Source organism: Manis pentadactyla, chromosome 14, assembly GCF_030020395.1.
Source record: "Manis pentadactyla isolate mManPen7 chromosome 14, mManPen7.hap1, whole genome shotgun sequence".
Classification (NCBI taxonomy): Eukaryota; Metazoa; Chordata; class Mammalia; order Pholidota; family Manidae; genus Manis; species Manis pentadactyla.
The window spans coordinates 68,505,411-68,524,249 of NC_080032.1; the positions used below are offsets into that span (position 1 = coordinate 68,505,411).

The following is an 18,839-nucleotide window of genomic DNA, read 5'->3' on the forward strand; positions in this document are numbered from 1 at the left end:
AGGCACCCTGGTTGTATTCTGCTTTAGACTGAGTAATCTGGGAAGACTTCCCAGACAAGGTAATATTTGAACTGAGAACTGATGATCAAGAAAAATCCCACCATGCAAAGCTCTCCAGGCAAAGCATTTCATCCTAAGTGTAAGTGCAAGGGCCCTGGGACAGGGACAAACTGGTATGTTTGTGTGATAACAAAAGGAGGCCAGGATTTCAACATCAGGGATGTTGATGGGCAGGAAGGGGAGATGGTTAGGAAATGCAGTTAGAAAGAGAGTCAGACATCAGATGATTTAGAGCCTCATAGGGCAGAGAAGATATAGCCAAGCAGTGAAGAAGGTGTTGAATCATCTGTGGAGAATTTCAAGACATAATAGAATTTTCTGAAAGTCACTCTGCTTTTTATTATCACTATATGCCAGCAATACTAAATAATGTCAGTGATAAAACATTCCCTGAAAAATATCTTACTGTCCAAAGTTTTAAACAATTATTATAGTTATTGCAGAGTTTTAAAACACTATTTATCTACATAGTCAATTCTTGTTATCCAACAGTGCTAAAACTTAGGCCTGAATAAAGCTTACCTAACATATTTTCTCCTTAAGGCGCTTCATAGAGAACTCCACAAGGAACGCTAGACAGCATGTCAGCTCTGTGCTTAAGGGCATTTTAAACAGTGAAACCATGAACAAAACAGGCAGAAATGAAAAAATACGGCAATAAGTAGACCGCGTAAAGGAAAGTCATGTACAGTAAGAGAGTTGGAACAAGAAGGCAGAGTGGCTTTGTTCCAGTTTATCTGGGATCATGGATGTTGGGTGAATCAGATTTTTCACTACTCTGCACATGTCTATGAATGGTCATGAAAGAGTTCAGAGTACCGAAGTGGCGATTACAGATACATTTTAGCAAGTAGGCAGATTTGCAGTTCTCTTATCCATGAATAATGAGAATCAATTATTTATGTATATGCTTCAAGTTAGCAGGTTTGTCACTTATCCTTTGGTAAACATTGTTTTCTACATAGAACTTAATTCACAGAACTCCCACTTACGCTGACATAACGGTTTTGGAATAAGTTGGAATGGAATGGTTAGGATTTGCTCAAGTTTTCTCAGGGTACCAGTTGGTTTGCACTATTTATAGCTACCCATTATAGAATATTCTGTGCTTAAAGGTATATTCAAAATAAACATTGATAGCATTGCACCGTGATTATAAAGTCAGAGAAACAGAATGAGGTACTTCATCATTCTACATGACTGTTCTCATTATTTGAACTTAAACAGTTTTTCGACCTGCAGAGACATTTCAGAGCTTCTAAAATTGATCCTGTGGAATCTAAGACATGGTCAATATTGCAAATTCTAGAATAATTGGGAAATAAGATTTTTATAAATCTTCACCACATGTATCCTATGTATAAGTGTTTTCCTATTTATATAACTGTTGTTTCAGTGAAGAAAACTTTTCAAAATTAAAATGAACAAAAAGTTGCCTTAAATCAATTATAAGCAAGGGTAAATTGATGTGTCTGTGTGTACAACCTATGAAAAAGATTAGGTTTGACAATATCTAACAAATTTGGAGAAGATAAAGGCCCAAAACAGAAATTATAATATTATTTTTTGCTGTGATATACATATATATAGGTCTAAATTCTTTCTCCCTTTCCAAAAATTGTATAATAAATTGAAAAAATATTATCCATATAATAAGAGGTCATTTGCACAATATTTATTTTGATTTTAATGTACATATTTTACTTTTATTGCATGATTTTATGTACAAGGTTCAATAAAAATTCACTACCTACATTTGTCTTCTGGCCATATTATCATTCATTCCATTTTAGAATTATTACTAAAAATTATTTTGCTGTACAGGGCAGTGGGAAGTAAAAATAAATGAATGGATGAATGAACTGCTCTGGGTGTTAAATATGCTAGGTACATCCCAGCTCAAGGAACCCAAGGATTAGTGAGGGGAAGAGTTATAGGCATCTAACAAGAAATGACAAGTGATGTTCTCATACACTATATACATACTCCCTCCACCCCAATAAAATGGAAGGAAAAAGGCTCAAGGTAGGAGGGATAGTGAGGTTGTGGGTGGAATGCAACAATATAGCCATGAAACCACAGGAACAATAGGGCAACAGGAACAGAAACAGATTCAGGAAAGAAGGTGGGTTGGGGAAAGCTGGTGAAGGGTACATTTCATGTGGAAGGATGTGCTGATTAGTAAGAGAGCCTTTGGTTCAATTAAAAATTGTTAGGCACTTTAAGAAAGGATTCTATGTCAATTACTTCATTTGTAGTCAGAATAAAATTAACGTTGGAAAGAGTGCTGTGAATAAAGCTAAGTAGTTTTTTTTTTTTTATTAAAGTATTGTTGTTACACAATCTTGTGTTGGTTTCAGATTTACAGCACAGTGGTTCAACAGTTACCCATATTATTAAATCTTCCCCCCTCTAGTGAGGTTACTATCTATCCAGTGTAGTAAGATGTTATGGAATCATTGACTATATTCCCCATGCTGTACTACTGTCCCCATGACCAACTTAAGTTTTGATTGCAAATTATTGTGCCCCTCTGTCCCCTTCACCCTCTCCCCGGATCCCAACCCCTCCCCCTCGGGTACCACTAGTCCCTTCTCAGTGACTATGAGTCCACTGCTGTTTTGTTCCTTCTGTTTTGTAAAGCTAAGTAGTTTTGTGGTCTGCCCAAACCAGGGGAGACTTAAACAATTTAAGTATTTTTATTTTTTGTCTTTATCTTCCAAACACAATGCGAGACCAATTAGGGTGGGGATTGGGCCTCAAGCATCTTTGTATCCAGGCTTCTGAGAGTATAGCACATGTTCAGTAGATGCTTGATTTTTGCTCAATGGCTTGATGGAGGTGGGGTAGAGGGGGGGAGGGAGGGAGGGAGGGAAGAAGGAAGGAAGGAAGGAAGGAAGGAAGGAAGGAAGGAAGGAAGGAAGGAAGGAAGGAGGGAGGGAGGGAAGGAGGGAGGGAAGAAAGGAAGAAAGGGAGACCTAAGTTAGCACTGAAACTGAAGGTGAAATTTTAGGGTTTCTTTTGGAGATTTGTGAACATGAATGGGGAAGATACTTCAGAATGTTGCTATCATCTGAAGACCTGCATTTCTTTCCCCTACAATAGTTCTTAAGTGAATGCTTGTTGGTTTTTAATATTTTTAATATTTAATTCATTTATTTCTATATATTCACATATTTATTAATTTCACTTTATTCATTTGCCTATATCAGTTTTCCAAAAAGTCCCAGTGGACCTATGCCTCAGGCTCTCCTCTGCTTCCTTTTCCTGGCCTAATACTCATTCTTAGTAAACCTACCAAAAGAGTTATTTATTTGGGAAGCATATTATTTTTTGAGATTTAACTCTGGGTGTAAACACTACTGCTAACAACAGCTTGACGTATGCAGAAATGAGAACATGTGCAGGCTAATTCAGGTATTCTGAAGGCAGTTCTTTCTGCTGTTTCAATGATGCAGTATTCAATCTGATTCTTGATTCAATCAATTGTATTTTTAGTTTATAAAATGTGTTTTTCACTTCTAAGAACTCTTCTCAGATTCTCCATTTTTCTTAGAAGAGAAAAACCTGCCATGTTGATGTAATTTTTCCAGTCTCACTGAGAATGTGAGTTACGTAATTGTGGTTTACTGGTTATTTTTTCTGTTGTTGTTGTTAAGTCAGTTTGCTTTTACCTGTTTCTTACATTAATGTTTAAACAGCTGTATTTTGCTCTGAATACACAGACCGTCTCTGCCCACCTCTTTCTGTCCCTTGAAATGCTGAGGAATTTTTTCACCCTCATTTGTCAATGATTTGTATAACCACTGTTTAATTGTTTTAGTTCTAGACAAAAAAGAGAAGACTACAATGTTCATTTATTGAAAAACGTGTTTGCCAACTTAGAGAGCCGATTATTTTTATGGGATTGTGATTAAATAGAGGAAGGTGGTCATAGAAATTTAGTACATAAAGATCCTCCCGTTGGGGAGTCAGAATTGACAGTAAAAAAGTCAGCTGCTTATTACTGCCTGGAAGGTGCTCCCTCATTTCTCTTCTCTGGTTCTATTTAGTGAGCCGACCTTTCTTCCTAGACCCAATTTATTCAATCTGCGAAAAAAAACCCTGCTGAGGGCTGCATTATAGATGGATTGATGCTGAGATTAGATTCACACTACCATTTTGCCGTCTGTCTACAAAAAATTAGTAGAACTTTTTTGGCAGGCTAGGTAAGGGGAGCAAACTTATTTATTCTTTATTGACCTCCCTCCATTTTGACATGTGCTCAGGAGAACTGTAGAGATTTTGCCATATAAAAACTCCATCCACACCTCTACCCTGAGACTTGACATACTCTAAGGCTTCCAGCAGCTTGCGACTTGTCCCCAGCATGACCTCAGTTCCCCTTAAATGCCCCCCTGAGAACACTCAGTGCTTTCAGGGGAATTTACTGTGTGCTCCACTCAAAACTTGGTTATAGGCCCCTGAACACCCTCTTAGGATGGTTGCCTTAGAAAGCGTGTAATTATAAATCCTTTCTCTTCCCTTTGAGATGTAAATCTACCATCCAAAACTGTTGGGAGGACCTGAGAGCCGTCTATTTGAAATGCACACTTTCAGGTTGTTAGAGGCAGAACTCTGCCTCCCCCAGTCCCTGCGGGAGGAGGGCCGCCCCTCGGTGGGGGCACCACCTTTGCTTCAACACAACACTACTGCCTCTTGTCATGAAGATAGAAGTTTGCTTCTCTTCTGGGTAAGCACTAATCAGCAGCTCCAAGTGGCGTGATCACAGGATCCACACCCTTAATGCTGCTCCATGCCTGTCCCTTAGCACACCCCAGCCTTTAAAGAGCCTCTAGTTTTGTGTTGGGGGGTGGAGTTTAGTTCACGCTTGTGCCTCTTTTATGTTGTAACAGCGCAACTGAACGAAAACTGTCCTCACTGCTTTAAGGAGTGTTTGGCTTTGTTTATCTTGGACAACAGTCAGATTCTCCTTCATTCTGCTTGTTTCAAGTTCTTATAAATGGCTTCGGGTGCCCCTCCAGTTTCCAGCAATGATAAGCATTTTCCATATCTCATTAAAGTGGTCATTGGTATGGAAACTGGAAAAGAGAAAAAAAAAAGTCAAACATTTAGCACAGTATTTCAGTCCCTGCATTCTTCATAAGCTGTTATGTTAGTGCCACCTTGTCTACAAGGGATACATTCCAAGACCTCCTCCCAGTGGAGGCCACAGATAATACTGAACTCTATATATGCCATGTTTCCTATACATGCACACCAATGATAAAGTATAATTTGTAAATTAGTCACAGTAAAAGATAAACAATAATTAATAATAAATTAGAACAATTGTAACAATAAACTCTGAAGTTACATGAATATGATCTCTTTCTCTTTCAAATATCTTCTTGCACTATACTCACCCTTCTCCTGATGATGTGAGATGATAAAATGCCTACATGATGAGAGGAAGTGGATTTCATGACATAGGAATTGTGGCATAGTGTTAAACTACTACCAGACCACAGTTGACTGTGGGTAACTGAAACAGTGGAAAGAAAACTTGCAGATGGGGGTGGGGGTATTGTACTTGCAATATTAGTCAACAGGATAGTGAAGGAGGCAGCATAGTAAAATAGAAAAAATTATGAGGATTGCAGCAAGAGCAGACTTTTGTTTGATTCTTTGCTTCAGTATTTTTCTTAGCTTCTTCAAACTGAACAAGAAACTAAGATTTATATTTCTCCTCTTCTTTATTTGAAAATAGCAAAAATAAAACACCTACCATATGGACTTGTTGGAAAATTGAGGTTGAATGAGAAAACATGTGCAATGGGTGTGCCTAGCTCATAGTAATTGCTCAATAAATTATTACACTTTGAATGATCAATCCCTGCCAAATCCTAAAGAGATTTGTTTCCTCCTCCTGTTTTAACAGTGCACCTCCTTAAGGCATCCTTCATATGCCTATGTGTGCAATGAGCTTCTTTGCAAGTATCATTTATCCGTGTATCCGCAGCTACTGCCAATTAAAAGATGAGCATTACATACATGTCTAGTGAATGAGGAAGAATATGAATAAATGAATGAATATATAGTTATAATAAAATACTGGTGAACTCAAAGAGCTAAATTTGTTCAATAGTTTACATAGGATGAGTGGATTAATAACATCAAATTCAGTTTGAGAATAATGAAAGCTGCATAAAACATTAATTTTTTCATTTTTATGCATTTGGTCTGAAACAAAGATTTACCTTTCACACTCTCTTATACTTTGCTTAAGAGTCATTGATTTCAGAAACAGGAACTAAAGGTACAAATGGGAACTTACCAGAGCATAGTTTTCATCTTCATTTCCTGCCTTCTGAGTATCTGATCAGGCCACTTAACATAAAACCCTATCCCACATGACTTGAGTCATGGAGTTGTCTTTGTCCAGGCAGTTGTCTTAGGAGAAGAGAGGAAAGAGCTTTCAAATTCTCTTCAACTCAAGAACTCAATAGAATAATGGAAAACCATATTAGGCTAGAAAATGTGGATGAAGATGGATACACTCAATTAGACTTCAGGCTTCGAGGCATCACCAGGAGACCTGTGAGCTCAGAAAAAGGTATTTTTTTTTTTTTGTCTTCAACATTCTCATTCTCATCAACCAAAATATTTAGGCAGGAAAAGTCTGAGAAACTTGTGATTTGTAGGGCTTTTATTAATATATTTTCAAAGATTTTCAGAAGTCATTGACAATACTTTGCACAATAAGTCATCTCTCATGGAGACCACTTGATGACTAGCTATTAGTATTTAAATTAATTATTACAGTGGTAGAAAATACTTACAATTTCTATTTGATAGAAACAGACAGTTTAGCAATAAGTAATAAGTGTGATGGAATGCAAAGATGAAAGAATTTCAATAGGAATGACTTGTTTGATAGAAAGGAGTAAATTGTAGAATGGAGGTCAAGGAAATGTAGAGAATTGTTTGCAAACATCAGGATATAGGAGATGAAGGGGAGAACAAAAAGATGGAAGATAGATAGGAGAAGAAAAAAAAACCCAAACGTGATTTTGTGGTAAAAGCCAAAGAGGAGGTGGAAGTGATTTAGAATCTAAATCTGGTGTGGTTTTTGTGGTGAAGAACTTGATTTGGATTTTTTTTAAACAAAAGGGATTCTTTATATGCCAGTGAAGGGAAATACAGGTGTTGGATGAAAAGATCCCATTAACAGGATATATGTCTTAAAATGCAAAAGGAGTGAAATATGGAGGAAGGGCATTAAAGGATCTCTCTTCACAGAATGAGCGATGTAGTCTCCTCTGTGATTCTCCTGCCTCTTAATAGGCTGAAACAATTTCAGCCAACTCTGCTTATTCTCAGTCAGAGGCAGAATGATATTCTTGGTGTAGTAACACTAACATAAAATGAGTTCCCTGTTATTATATCATGCGAGTTTCTTTACAGGTTTACATCAGAATTTGCTCTCTTCTGCTTTCTGGAAATTCACATTGAGCAATTCTTTTCCTCTCACCACTTACACAATTCTTTTGGGTGCAGTCTGTTGGGGAAGAGTGGAAAAGCTGGATGATGCAAGAGGCAGGCAGGCAGGTGTGTGTTTATGTGTTTGTGTTGACAAACAGTGAGTTACTTCCGATGATTACGCCAGTAATCTCTACACTAGGTACTTTTACCTGCGTTAGCTCGTTTAATTCCCATAGTAATCCTCTGAAGTATCACTACCCCAATTTCTTACCAAGAGAAATGAATAAACAGGAAGTAATTCGCCCAATGTCATGCAACAAGTAAGAGAAAAGGGAAGGCTCCCCTTAGGAACCAGAGCTCTGTCTGCTGCATTAAGCTGTGTCTTCTAAGAATGAGTGGGATGCCAGGAATCCTGGTCGAGACTGTAGGCACAGATGTGGGACTGACATCAGACATACGTAGATATCAAGGCACAGTTCCAGAAGCTGGAAGGGTATGCTAAGGGGAGCAGAGGGAATTCAGACTAATTTTGGATGACTAGGTTCAGGGATTAATGGTTTGCTTTAGAATTTTCAAGATTTTAATCACTGTAGAACTGAAGTGCTCGCTGATCCGCCATCCTATTGTGTCATTCAGTTTCTGCCCCCTCTGGCTCCTCAGGAATGTGTGCTGCATCTCCTTGCTGGCGTCCCCTTGCTGTGACTTTGGGAGTCCTCTGCTTGGTAATACTGGTGATAGCTGTGGTCCTGGGTACCATGCGTGAGTATTGCTGTGGGAGACTGACAGCAGTAACAGACATTTAATAAGATTTATGATGTGACAAGCACTCTTCTAAGAGTTTGACATGCATAATCTAATTTAATCTGTACACTAACCCTATTGAATTGGTGCCATTAATTCTCATTTGTGTGTAAAAGAGTCATGAGAGACTGGGAATTTATTTTATTTCTCTTGTGGTCATAAACTGATTAGTGGCAGGACCATGATTAGAAATTTAGGCAATCTTTCTAAGAAATTCCCACTCTTAAGTACATTGCTCTATGACCTTCTTTTAATAGCTGATAATATAATTCCCAGGATAAATTAATGGGAGGAAACCAGGGGAGCTAAAGGAGGAAGCACAATATGGTGCTTGCTTTCCTAATGAAATAAAACCTCTTAAGACACTATGAGCTATTTCTTTATGAGTCTCATAATTTAATGAAGGTATTTTATACCTGATTTTGAGCTAAAATCCTTTGAATAATACCAGGAGTTACCTGAGGCACTCAGTAAGCACGAAGTAGTTATTCTGTAATGGATGAACAAATTTCCTTAGATTTTATATCTCAGGCATTCTGTTGTCAATAAAGTATCATTGTGCCTTCAGAGAGTCTTTACAAGATTCCTGAATTAGTTGAATGTTTATTGAGTACATTTTTATGTTATAGGTACTGGGGAGGTTCTCAAGGAACTTTCGGTTTTAAATAACAGAAGAAAGATTTATTACTATTTCAGATCTACCAGGACTCCAGTTGACTCTATTCTGTGTGTCTCTCTCTTTCTCTCATACTCTTTGTTCCTCTATATGCCTCATTTTTCTCTTTTCTCTTTCTCTATACCTCCTTCATGGAAGTTCTTTCTTTCTTTCCATCTATTTAATCTATCATCCATTCTATCTATATCTGTTTATCTATCATCTTTTTTTGGCAACATATTATCTATTCATCTGTAATCAGGAATGTGTCCCTCTATAGTCAAACAAAAATATGGGTTTGGGGATTTTAATTCTCAAACATAGCAGAATGACTTTCTTTTTTCTGTCACTGTTATTGCTGTTGGTATCTGAAGCTATTTGGAGATCCAATTCAGGGAGCAACCCATTGAAGAATGACAACTTTCCACCAAGAAATAAAGAGAACCACAGTCAACCCACACAAGCACCTTTAGAAGAGAGTGTGGCTCCTACCAAGGCTCTCACAACTGCAGGCAAGGGGAGAATTAAAGGATTGATGGGATCCATAATTCTGGAGGGTTGATTATTGATGTGAAGGCCTGGAGCAGCGTGGGTGAAGAAAGTACTTTTACATGAAGGGATTGTGCATTCAAGGAAAGCATACATCAGTTTTATCTCAGTGTAACATGCTCCTGTCTTAGATACAGTAAAGTGATAGCATAAATACCTCATGCACTTGGCTGAACAGTTCTAAGCTGGATTTTTTTCTTTCAAATCAGTAACTAATTTCTCACTGGCTATGTGTTTAGGCCTACAGGAGATTGTATAATTTGATGCAAAGGAAAGAAATGTGCTCTCTTCCTTAGGGAACTGACATTTTAAAGTCATATAGTTAGAATAGGAAATAGGACATCAGAAAGGAAGAGTGGGAGAGAAAAAAGAAAGAAGGGAAAATGTTGCTAAGAATTAAGTGTTTATTAAACACTTACAAAAGAAAGCTGATATGTTCCTGAAAACTCTGGTTAAATTTGTTTTTCTTTAATCATAGAATTTCACTGATTTCATTAGAATTTTATATACACTTGGTCTTCATATATACTTGCCACATAACTGAGTATGAAAATATTTTGACTTCAATTTTCCATCTCTGAACCCATACCTCTTCACTAGTTGTAGCTAATAATACAAAACAGATACTCTGTAGCATGTATAATTGCTCTTAAACTTTTTTTCTTTAGAACGTTGCATTCTGAAATGGATCTCACGCCTGTAATATAAGTCAACAAAATTGCTGTATAGCTCAATCAAATTGCTGTTGAGCAAATGACTTTGTGTTGATTTGTTTTAAGAATTATGATGGAGAAAGGGAGTTCTGGGCTGAATTTGAAGGAACGGAAGATGAGTCAAGAAGGAAAGGAGGGTTGATTGTCTAAAACACTGTTTATAGTTACTCAGTTCACTTTTGAATTTTAAATGAATGGGGTATTTTAATGTGGTCTCTTCTGTAAAGTTATATCCCTATGGTTTCAACTGAAAATTAAATATATTAATGGTGATTCATTGATTACTTATTAAGTGTACTTGGAATGAATGACAATTGTGCTGAAAGAGTGAATTGATATGATATGAACTCCATTCTGTTTAACTTTTACTTCCAGGAGTATTTTTCAGCTCTTGTCCGCCGAACTGGATTATGCATGAGCACAGTTGTTATCTATTTAGTAAATCATTAGTTGTCTGGAATAGAAGTAAAATACAATGCTCTCAACTGGGTGCTACTCTCCTGAAGATAGACAACTTGGAAGAATTGGTAAGTGTAGTGGAGCAGAAAAATAGAGGTAGATTCCAGATAGTGATAATTTTCCCCAAGAGAAAGTCACTTTTAACAATCTCCAAAATTCTAATAGCATGCATTAAGTGGGTAAAACGTACCATTTATTCTTTTCTTTTCAATTAATTAATTTAAAAATAAGCTCATTTCACTTTAAAAGAAATCCTTTCAAACACACTCCAAGTTTGCATGACTTCAGTAGTCAGGCCCCTACTCATACTGGTGGATTTGGATGTCAATTTTTAAATCTGGCCGAGTGAAATAGAAAATTCTCCCCCTTGTCATCATGATTATCCAGAAAAATAGCAGCAATGATAACGTACATTTATAGTTTGTTTACTCTTTGCAAGATGCTGGGTAAGGCAAAGAGGTTTAAAAAGTAATCTCATTATTGTAATGCTCATGCAATTTATAAGAAAAAAGAAACAACTCAGCAGGTATTAAAAATTAAACATCTGGTATTAGCGGTAAATGGGATAAGAATGCAGAGAGATCCCTGTGGCCATTTTTTATGGAAAACATGAGACTTAAAATGCATCATGAAAAAAGGATAAAATTCATGGGCTATGAGAAGGAGCTAATCATTAAGAAACATTCTATACTATAAATCTAAGCAACCTATAATTTCTACTTTTACTTCTACTATTCTCCATGTTTTTGCTTTTGTCCTGTCTTAGTCTCTGCTGTAATTCACATGAAAATTAATGGAAGTGGATGTATGGCAAAAAAGAATAGAACTGGGTGTCTATCTGGCTTTTAGACCTTCCTGTCATTGGCATTATTTCTGCTATATGTAAATGGCACAAATTATGCTACATTTGTCAACAATCCAAATATCATCATTAAACCCCAGACAACTTCTTCATAAAACATACATAAATTATTTTTAAGTTCTTATGCAACTCTGAGAAGCATTTCCTGACAAAGGCTGTGTGAATTTAAATTTTCAATTTGAGAAGATAGTGACCTGTCACCATCCATGAAAATTGCTTAGGGGGTCTCATCATCCTTAGGTTTTGTCAGGTAGGTTGAATGGAGGCAGTACAATTTTGGCCTTATGGATCCATTCCTTATTGGAAAATTAAACAGTAATGACTTAGAAGGTATGAAATATGCCTTTTTGAGACACTCAGTAGCATTCAAAAATCAGCATTTCTCAGTAGGTTGATGTCAGTGTATGCATGCCTCCTTCGCCAAGGTCTTTCTCAACGTGGATTAAGAGTTACTCTCTGTCTCTGTCCATCTCTATCATCTCTCTGCCTATCTCTGTCTCTCTCTCCTTGACATGTATTTGTGTTTATGTTTCTCTACAGGATTTTATGGTAAAGCAAGTGTCTACTCTGCCTGATTATTCCTTTTGGATAGGACTTTCTCGCCAGCCTGAAGGACCATGGCTGTGGGAGGATGGCTCAATGTTCTTTTCTAACTTGTAAGTATCTGGGGAGATGAAGCTTCATACCCTTTCTCAGAAACGTGACAGCAGTTAAGAATCCGATTTGTTGCTATGCATGAGACAGAGCGAGAGAAAGAGAAATAGTGATGGGGGAGAGAAAGAGTGAACTAGTGAAAATAGACAAGAGAATGGAGGAGGACTTTACAGTCAAAAAAGGGCTGAGTGGCCACATGGTGCTATCAACACAAGGATTTCTTGAGCTTTCCTGCCAGTAGGACATCTGGCACCTGTTTGAAGTTAGTTGTTCAGTAAGGAGCAATCACTGTTAGTCAGTGTAACACTGGTTAAGAGCATGAGCTTTGGAGTCAGTTCTTAGCTAAAGCCAAAGACTGGCCCACTCACTGCGAAATTCAGTAAGTTGCATAACCTGTCTGACCCTTCTTTCCTCCTCTGTAAATGAGAATAAAAGTAGTACCTGCTTCTCAGGATTTTGACATAAAAAAGATAAAAGTAAAATCACTTAACATAGCATCTTGCACATAGTAAATGTATGATACGTGGTACAATTATTCTCTTTAAAAGCAACCACATTTCACATTTTATAAAGTTCTTAAAACATTTGCACGATTTCACATTTGCACGACTGTAAGTTCTTCCTCATTGTGTGTGTATTAGAGTTCTCCAGAGGAGATCCACTAGTTCTGTTCCCTGTGAGGAACCCTGACTAATACACATTCAATGAAGAAGAATTTAGAGAGATTTGTTATGAGGAATTGGCTCACATGATTTTGGAGACTGAGAAGTCGCACGATCTGCCATCTGCAAGCTGGGGACCCAGGAAAGCCAGGAGCATAATTCAGCCCAAGTAGGAATAGCTGAGAAGCAAGAGACCCGATGATATAAAACCCAGTGGTAGAGCAGGAGAACTAAGCTGAGATATCTCAGTGCATGCAGTGAAGCAAGAAAAAAGGAGTATGTTTTTCCTTCCTCTACCTTTTAATGCTATTTAGGCTCTCAATGGATTGGATGATGCCCACCCACATTGCGGAGAGCAGTCTATTTTCCTGAGTCCACTGGTTCAAATGCTAGTTTTACCCAGAAATACTCTCACAGATATACTCAGAAATATTATTTAATTTGGGTGTGGCCAGGCATGTCAAAATAGAATTAACCAATGCTAAGTGTTGAAATCTTCCTCATTGTAACTGCCATTAATTTTCTTTTTATTATCTGCAGAATATGAAATTATATACCCCATTTAAGTTTGTGTTATTGTGTGTGTGTGTGTGTGTGTGTGTGTGTGTATTAGCACCTGTTCCTTTTTTTTTTCTCATCACTCTTGGTGGTGTGCTTTCCAATTTAATTAGTCTTTTCAAAGAAAGAACTTTGGCTTTGCTGATTATCTCAGCCTTCAGCATCTTTTCTCTCCTTTTTCTGTCTTAGTTTCAGTTCTCATCTTTATTACTTCCATCCAATTGATGTTGAATTTGCTATTCTTTCTCTAACTTCATGTATGGATATTTGACTCATGAAATTCACCCTCTTTTTTTCTGAAGTATGTGCATTTAAGGCTATAATTTAAATGCATTTTTATTGTTATTCAGTTAAAAATACTTTCTAATTTCCATTGTGAGTTGTTGTTTGACCCAAGATTAACTTAGAAATGTATTTCTTAATTTATAAATGTCTCTGTGTTTATAGTTAACCCTTTGTTTTAGGTTTCAGCTTAATTTCATTGTGGTCAGAGATTATACTCAGTGTGAATGCAATTCTCTGATTTGTGTCTGCTTCTCCTTCCCATACTGTGAGAATTATATTAAAATACTCCACTGTGATTCTACTTACAATTCTGCAAACACTTAATCTGTTATTAAGCCATATTATTGAGCACATACAGATTTAGAATTGTTATAAGTGTATGGTCCATTCAATGTACTTTATCTTTTTTTCTTTTCTCTTTGTGAACTGATTCAATACTCTTTATTATTCCTTCTTTTCTTGTATTAATTTAGAATTGACTCTTTTTACTAGTTTTTTAGTAGTTACTGTAGGGATTATAATATGTATTCTTCACTCATCAAAGTCTAATATTAATTGGCCTCACATGCTTTTCCTGGGCAATATAAAATGTCTTAGACTATTCCTTTATTCTGTGTACTCCCTCCCCAGTTTACATTCTATTATACATATTTCTCCACATTTTAGTATTTTTTAAATTGGCATATGCCTTACAACTGCAGGTCCTTTATAATCTCTGTAGGCTTTGCTCTGTCAAGGAGGATTAGTGTTTGTTTCTGATGATAAAAGAGAGGCAATACAAATCAGAGGCCATTTAAACACTTGACTTTTTTTTGTTTTTGTTATTTAATGCACTGGTGTCATGGGTTCAGGCAAAAGAACTGAGTACCAGCTTGCTGTCCAACTTCTCAGGGCTTATGATTTTTTTTCTCCCCTCTTCCACCTGGTGGCAAGATTAGGACATGCATGCATGTCTGGCAGTTTTATTTTTGTTTGGCAGTTTTATTTTTCATTTACTCCTGCAACAAAATAGTTTGATTGTATTGTCATATAAGCTTCTGCAGGGTTTTCTCTAAAATTCCAAACTTGGATGAATTTATTTCACAGTATAAGTAAATGGTACAACAACATATGATGGCATCTTGGATTCCTTAATAATACAGACCTAGAAAACAATAGATGTGTAGATTTATGCAGTCAGTTCTAGATTTTCCCACATACTTATGTTTCCTAAAATTTCCCTTAGAGTGCAAGTTTTAGGTAGAACTCTCTTTCTAAAGCTGTTTTAGCTCAACTTTCCTAAAAAATCTTTTCTTTGAGTATAAAATTAAAAATTTGGAGCTCTTTTTCTCTCAGCCATTCAAAGATACTCTTACAATGTTTTCTGTCTTTATTGCTGGTTTTGCAAGGTCAGGTGTTTGAAGGTAATGTACATTTTAAATCTGATGTCTTCCTTCAGCTTTGGAAAATTTTCAGCCGTGTGTGCTTCCAGTGTGCTTCCTCCTGTCTTTCTTCCGTCTGGGATTCCGGTTATATGCATCACAGACCCCTTCGTAATACCATATATGTCATGTTTGCTTCTTTCTGTATTTTTCATCCTTTTTTTCTCTTTGATCTATATATTTATTTCTCATACATCTCCCAGTTCTTTAATTTTTTTTTCTCATCTGTGGCTAATCTGCTGTTATAAGCCTTTTTTAGTGAATTTTAATTTTGTTAAGTGAATTTTCCAGTTGTATAATTTCAACTTGATTCTCTCTCAGATCTACCCTTTTACTCTTTATGATTCGTAGCCTTCTCCCAACATGCTCAATATTGTCTTTTAAAACTCCTTGAATACACGGAGTATAGTTGTTTCGACATTTGAGTTTGATAATTCCAGTGTCTTACAATATCCGGTGTCATGTGTGTTTGTTTTGATTCCATTTTTCTTCAGTTTTTCATTCATGTTGATTTGTTTCCATATGTGCCTGATTAGTAAATGTTTGTAGAATTCACTTAAAGTCTACAGAGTAGGTTTTCATTTGTCTCTGGCAGGCACCATTTGTGAAGAGTTCCAACTGCTTCGTATGACAACATTTTAATTTTACACCACTGAAGTACTCCACTTCCACTAGCCCAAGCACAGTGAATTTATTAACAACCTTGATAACATTTAAATCCTACGCTTCTATAGCACTTGTCTTGAGTTTTGCTATTTTGCTCATATGATCAGTGGACTCTCTAATATCACAAACATGCGACCAAATTAATGCTTTGATACATTACTATGCCTTGGTGTCCTAGGTAGCAGTAACTTTATGTAGCTCTGCCCAAGCTCTAGACATCTGTGTGGATGTCAAGAAAATGTTTGGAGAACACTGGTCAGAGTTCTCTTAGAGGCCTAGATAAAATTTATTTCATGCTTTTAGCCTAATCAATTCTATAGAAGAACTCTCTCAATCCTCCAGTCAGAGCCAAGAAGAGAGAGATGTGCAAGGTGAAGAGTACGAGACCACAGCTTTCACACCGAGGGCCAGTGATGTCCTTTGAGCTTGACTAATAACACTCCACTTCTTCAGGAGGCTGGAAAGCTAATAGGACAGGACCATGCTCCCACTTACCCGGGGTTGTTATCATAATCACCTATGATTGTATTGTCATATAATTCTGCCTCCAGGATGCTTTAAAATATATAGGATTGTTTAACTTGCCTTTAAATGGCTTTGATACCTACAGTTCTTCATTTAGTTCCTGATCCCTTTCAGCAAGAACTCTTCCCACTTGGTCTAATCATAAGTATACCCAATAATAGCTTCAGTGAACTATTGCTTTATTTGATAAATATGCTTCTAGGTAAAAGATTGAAAGCAAAGTAAACAACTGTCTGTAGAATACTAAATGGTGTTTCTTTTTTGTCAGAGGCTTTACTTACTTTTATGTAATGAGCAGCATTTCTTTAAAAAAACGGAGTCATTTTTATGCCTTAATAATGAAGGCTATTCTGTTACCATTTCAGAATGAATACAATCTAAAGTCAAGTTCCCTTGTTTGATAATAGATCCTCCATAAACTTTTGTCACCAATATTCTTACCAATTTATTTTAGCATTGTACAGACAGGAGACCATATTCCTTATGTTTGTTCTACTTACCTCATTCTACTTTATTTTAACAGGTTTGAAATCAGAAGCACAATTACCTCAGAAAACTCACCTCACAACTGTGCATGGATTCACCTCTCAATAATTTATGACCAACCTTGTAATGTACCCTCAAACAGTATTTGTGAGATAAAGTTGTCAGTATAATGATGAGGGCGAGGAAGAGCAGAGAAAATCATTAAGATAGAAAATAGGGCAGAAAATATAACAGAAAAGAGACATTTTTGAGGTCAAAACAAATACAGAAAATATCAAGAAAGCTGAACCAACTTTATTCTTGGTTGAAAAACAGGATAAAGAAGCTGTAATTTCTGCCCTTATCAACTCTATTGGTAGGCCATTATTTTGTCCTTGTTAACGGAGTCCTAGAACTAGAGTCAGGACAGCTGAACTTGAATTTTCATTTTACCTTTGACTAGGTGCTTATCTGGAATTAGCCACAGACCCTTGGTTTTTCAAGGAGATCTTAATTTCTGGCTCTACTAGAGTTACTTCTTGTTCTTGAAAAGTGCCACTGGAGTCCACATAATGTGTTGCCATGATTCATTCGTCTACTTGTAGCAGTGTATCAGACACAACTGGAAGGCAAAATGTATTTCTGAGTATTTCTAAATAAAGAAATAAATTTTTAGATATCTTCATTTCAATCAGAGCTATCTAATTTTATTCATCAATATAATCATTATTATGATCAAACCATCATGAAAGAGCAGCAACCCCATCTCTTTTTTTTTTTCTCAATAGCCAAGAGAATATGTCTGCTCCATCTCTGACTGACAGGGTCTCGTACAATGTGAAATTGCAGGAAAATCGCTCTTCTAAGAAAGCCCTCTCCTTTTATAATTGGAATAATTTAAAAAAATTGTTAATGAATATAAAAAAGTAACCAATCCTATTGGCAGAGGTATTAACACTTTGGAAGTCAAAACAAGTTTTCTTCTTTGTTATGATTACTCATTGGCAGTTTTCAGCAATTCCTCAGTAATTTCCGTAAAAAAAGTGTTATTGGAACACAACTATGTTTTCTCATATGATGATTTGTCTCTTTCTTATTTTCTTTTAAACTTTCCCATTGGTGCTATTTTTATTTCCAGAGGGGATTTCCATATTGTTGGAGAAACATTTATGGCTTTCTCATGTTTATTAATACGTGAATAGAAATTGTGTCAAGGTCACTGAATTTTTCACTTTAATATGGTTAGTTTTATGCTACATGAGTTTTGCTTTAATAAAAAATGTTAATTGAAGAAACTTTGCCCTCCAAATTATGTGCTGCATAATAAAGTCTATCGTATCACTATTATAATTCGCCTCTCCTTAAAAATGATGATGAATTTGGCACTGGAGAAGAGGTAGTGTGTAGATAGTTTTCTGTTGACAAATATGGGATCTTGAATATCTAAGAGAAGAAGACAAAGATTTTTGGTGACCTTTACTGTGGTCTTTTAATATACAAACCTGCGTCATCACTATCTGAAAAGATAGGTGGAAAGGGCAAAGATAATTCAAGCCAAGAGTTAAATTAAGGAGTAAGGTGGGGATTTGAAGAGATGTCACATATTTTAATTTTGGTTTTGGTTTGATAGGTTTCTCCTGGGTCCCCAGGATGGAACAGATGAGTTGAAGAATTCATGATAATCAAAGAAAATAATTCTGGTTATGGAATGTCCAGCTGTTCTTATCTAGAATAGACGGGCTAGGCAATCACAGATGTGACAAGGGTGATGGGGTAACGTAGATTGTTCTAGGTTGTCTGGTCATACTGTTCCTCACTTGTTAGTATGTGTGGTTTTTATCACAGCTGCATAGCAATGCATGTGCGGATGAGCAGAAAACATCCATACTTTTCCAAAAGTCAGAAAAGGGAAAATGGCTGCTAGCTGAACTTAAGTCTAAACAGTAAACTCAGGATGAGTAACGGTCACACTAGAGCGAACACTTACCTATTCCGGGACCACCGTCTTCCCTTGCCGGAGCTATGCAATTATTTTCAAAG

General features: G+C 36.6%; 1 protein-coding gene across 3 annotated transcripts; it reads left to right on the top strand.

The window, feature by feature from the left end:
• Positions 1-6,394: 6,394 nt before the first annotated feature.
• CLEC7A (C-type lectin domain containing 7A) lies at positions 6,395-18,007 on the top strand. 3 transcript variants are annotated; one of them, XM_036910264.2, is made up of 6 exons: positions 6,403-6,655; positions 8,185-8,283; positions 9,355-9,492; positions 10,618-10,769; positions 12,104-12,219; positions 16,858-18,007. In XM_036910264.2, the coding sequence occupies exons 1-6, from the start codon at positions 6,553-6,555 to the stop codon at positions 16,988-16,990; spliced, it is 741 nt and encodes a 246-aa protein (XP_036766159.2). In that variant the 5' UTR covers positions 6,403-6,552; the 3' UTR covers positions 16,991-18,007. The 3 variants fall into 3 exon arrangements, with proteins under 3 accessions (XP_057347522.1, XP_036766159.2, XP_036766178.2); XM_057491539.1 differs by lacking the exons at positions 9,355-9,492; positions 16,858-18,007 and adding an exon at positions 16,156-16,851 and having other exon boundaries at positions 6,395-6,655; XM_036910283.2 differs by lacking the exon at positions 9,355-9,492 and having other exon boundaries at positions 6,404-6,655.
• Positions 18,008-18,839: the final 832 nt, after the last annotated feature.

Excerpts from the sequence above, each read along its gene's own strand:
- CLEC7A (XM_036910264.2), top strand. The coding sequence starts at position 6,553 with ATGGAAAACCATATTAGGCTAGAAAATGTGGATGAAGATGGATACACT. Across the intron at positions 8,284-9,354 it reads TGTGGTCCTGGGTACCATGC|CTATTTGGAGATCCAATTCA; the intron begins GTGAGTATTGCT and ends TGGTATCTGAAG. Across the intron at positions 9,493-10,617 it reads CAAGGCTCTCACAACTGCAG|GAGTATTTTTCAGCTCTTGT; the intron begins GCAAGGGGAGAA and ends TTTTACTTCCAG.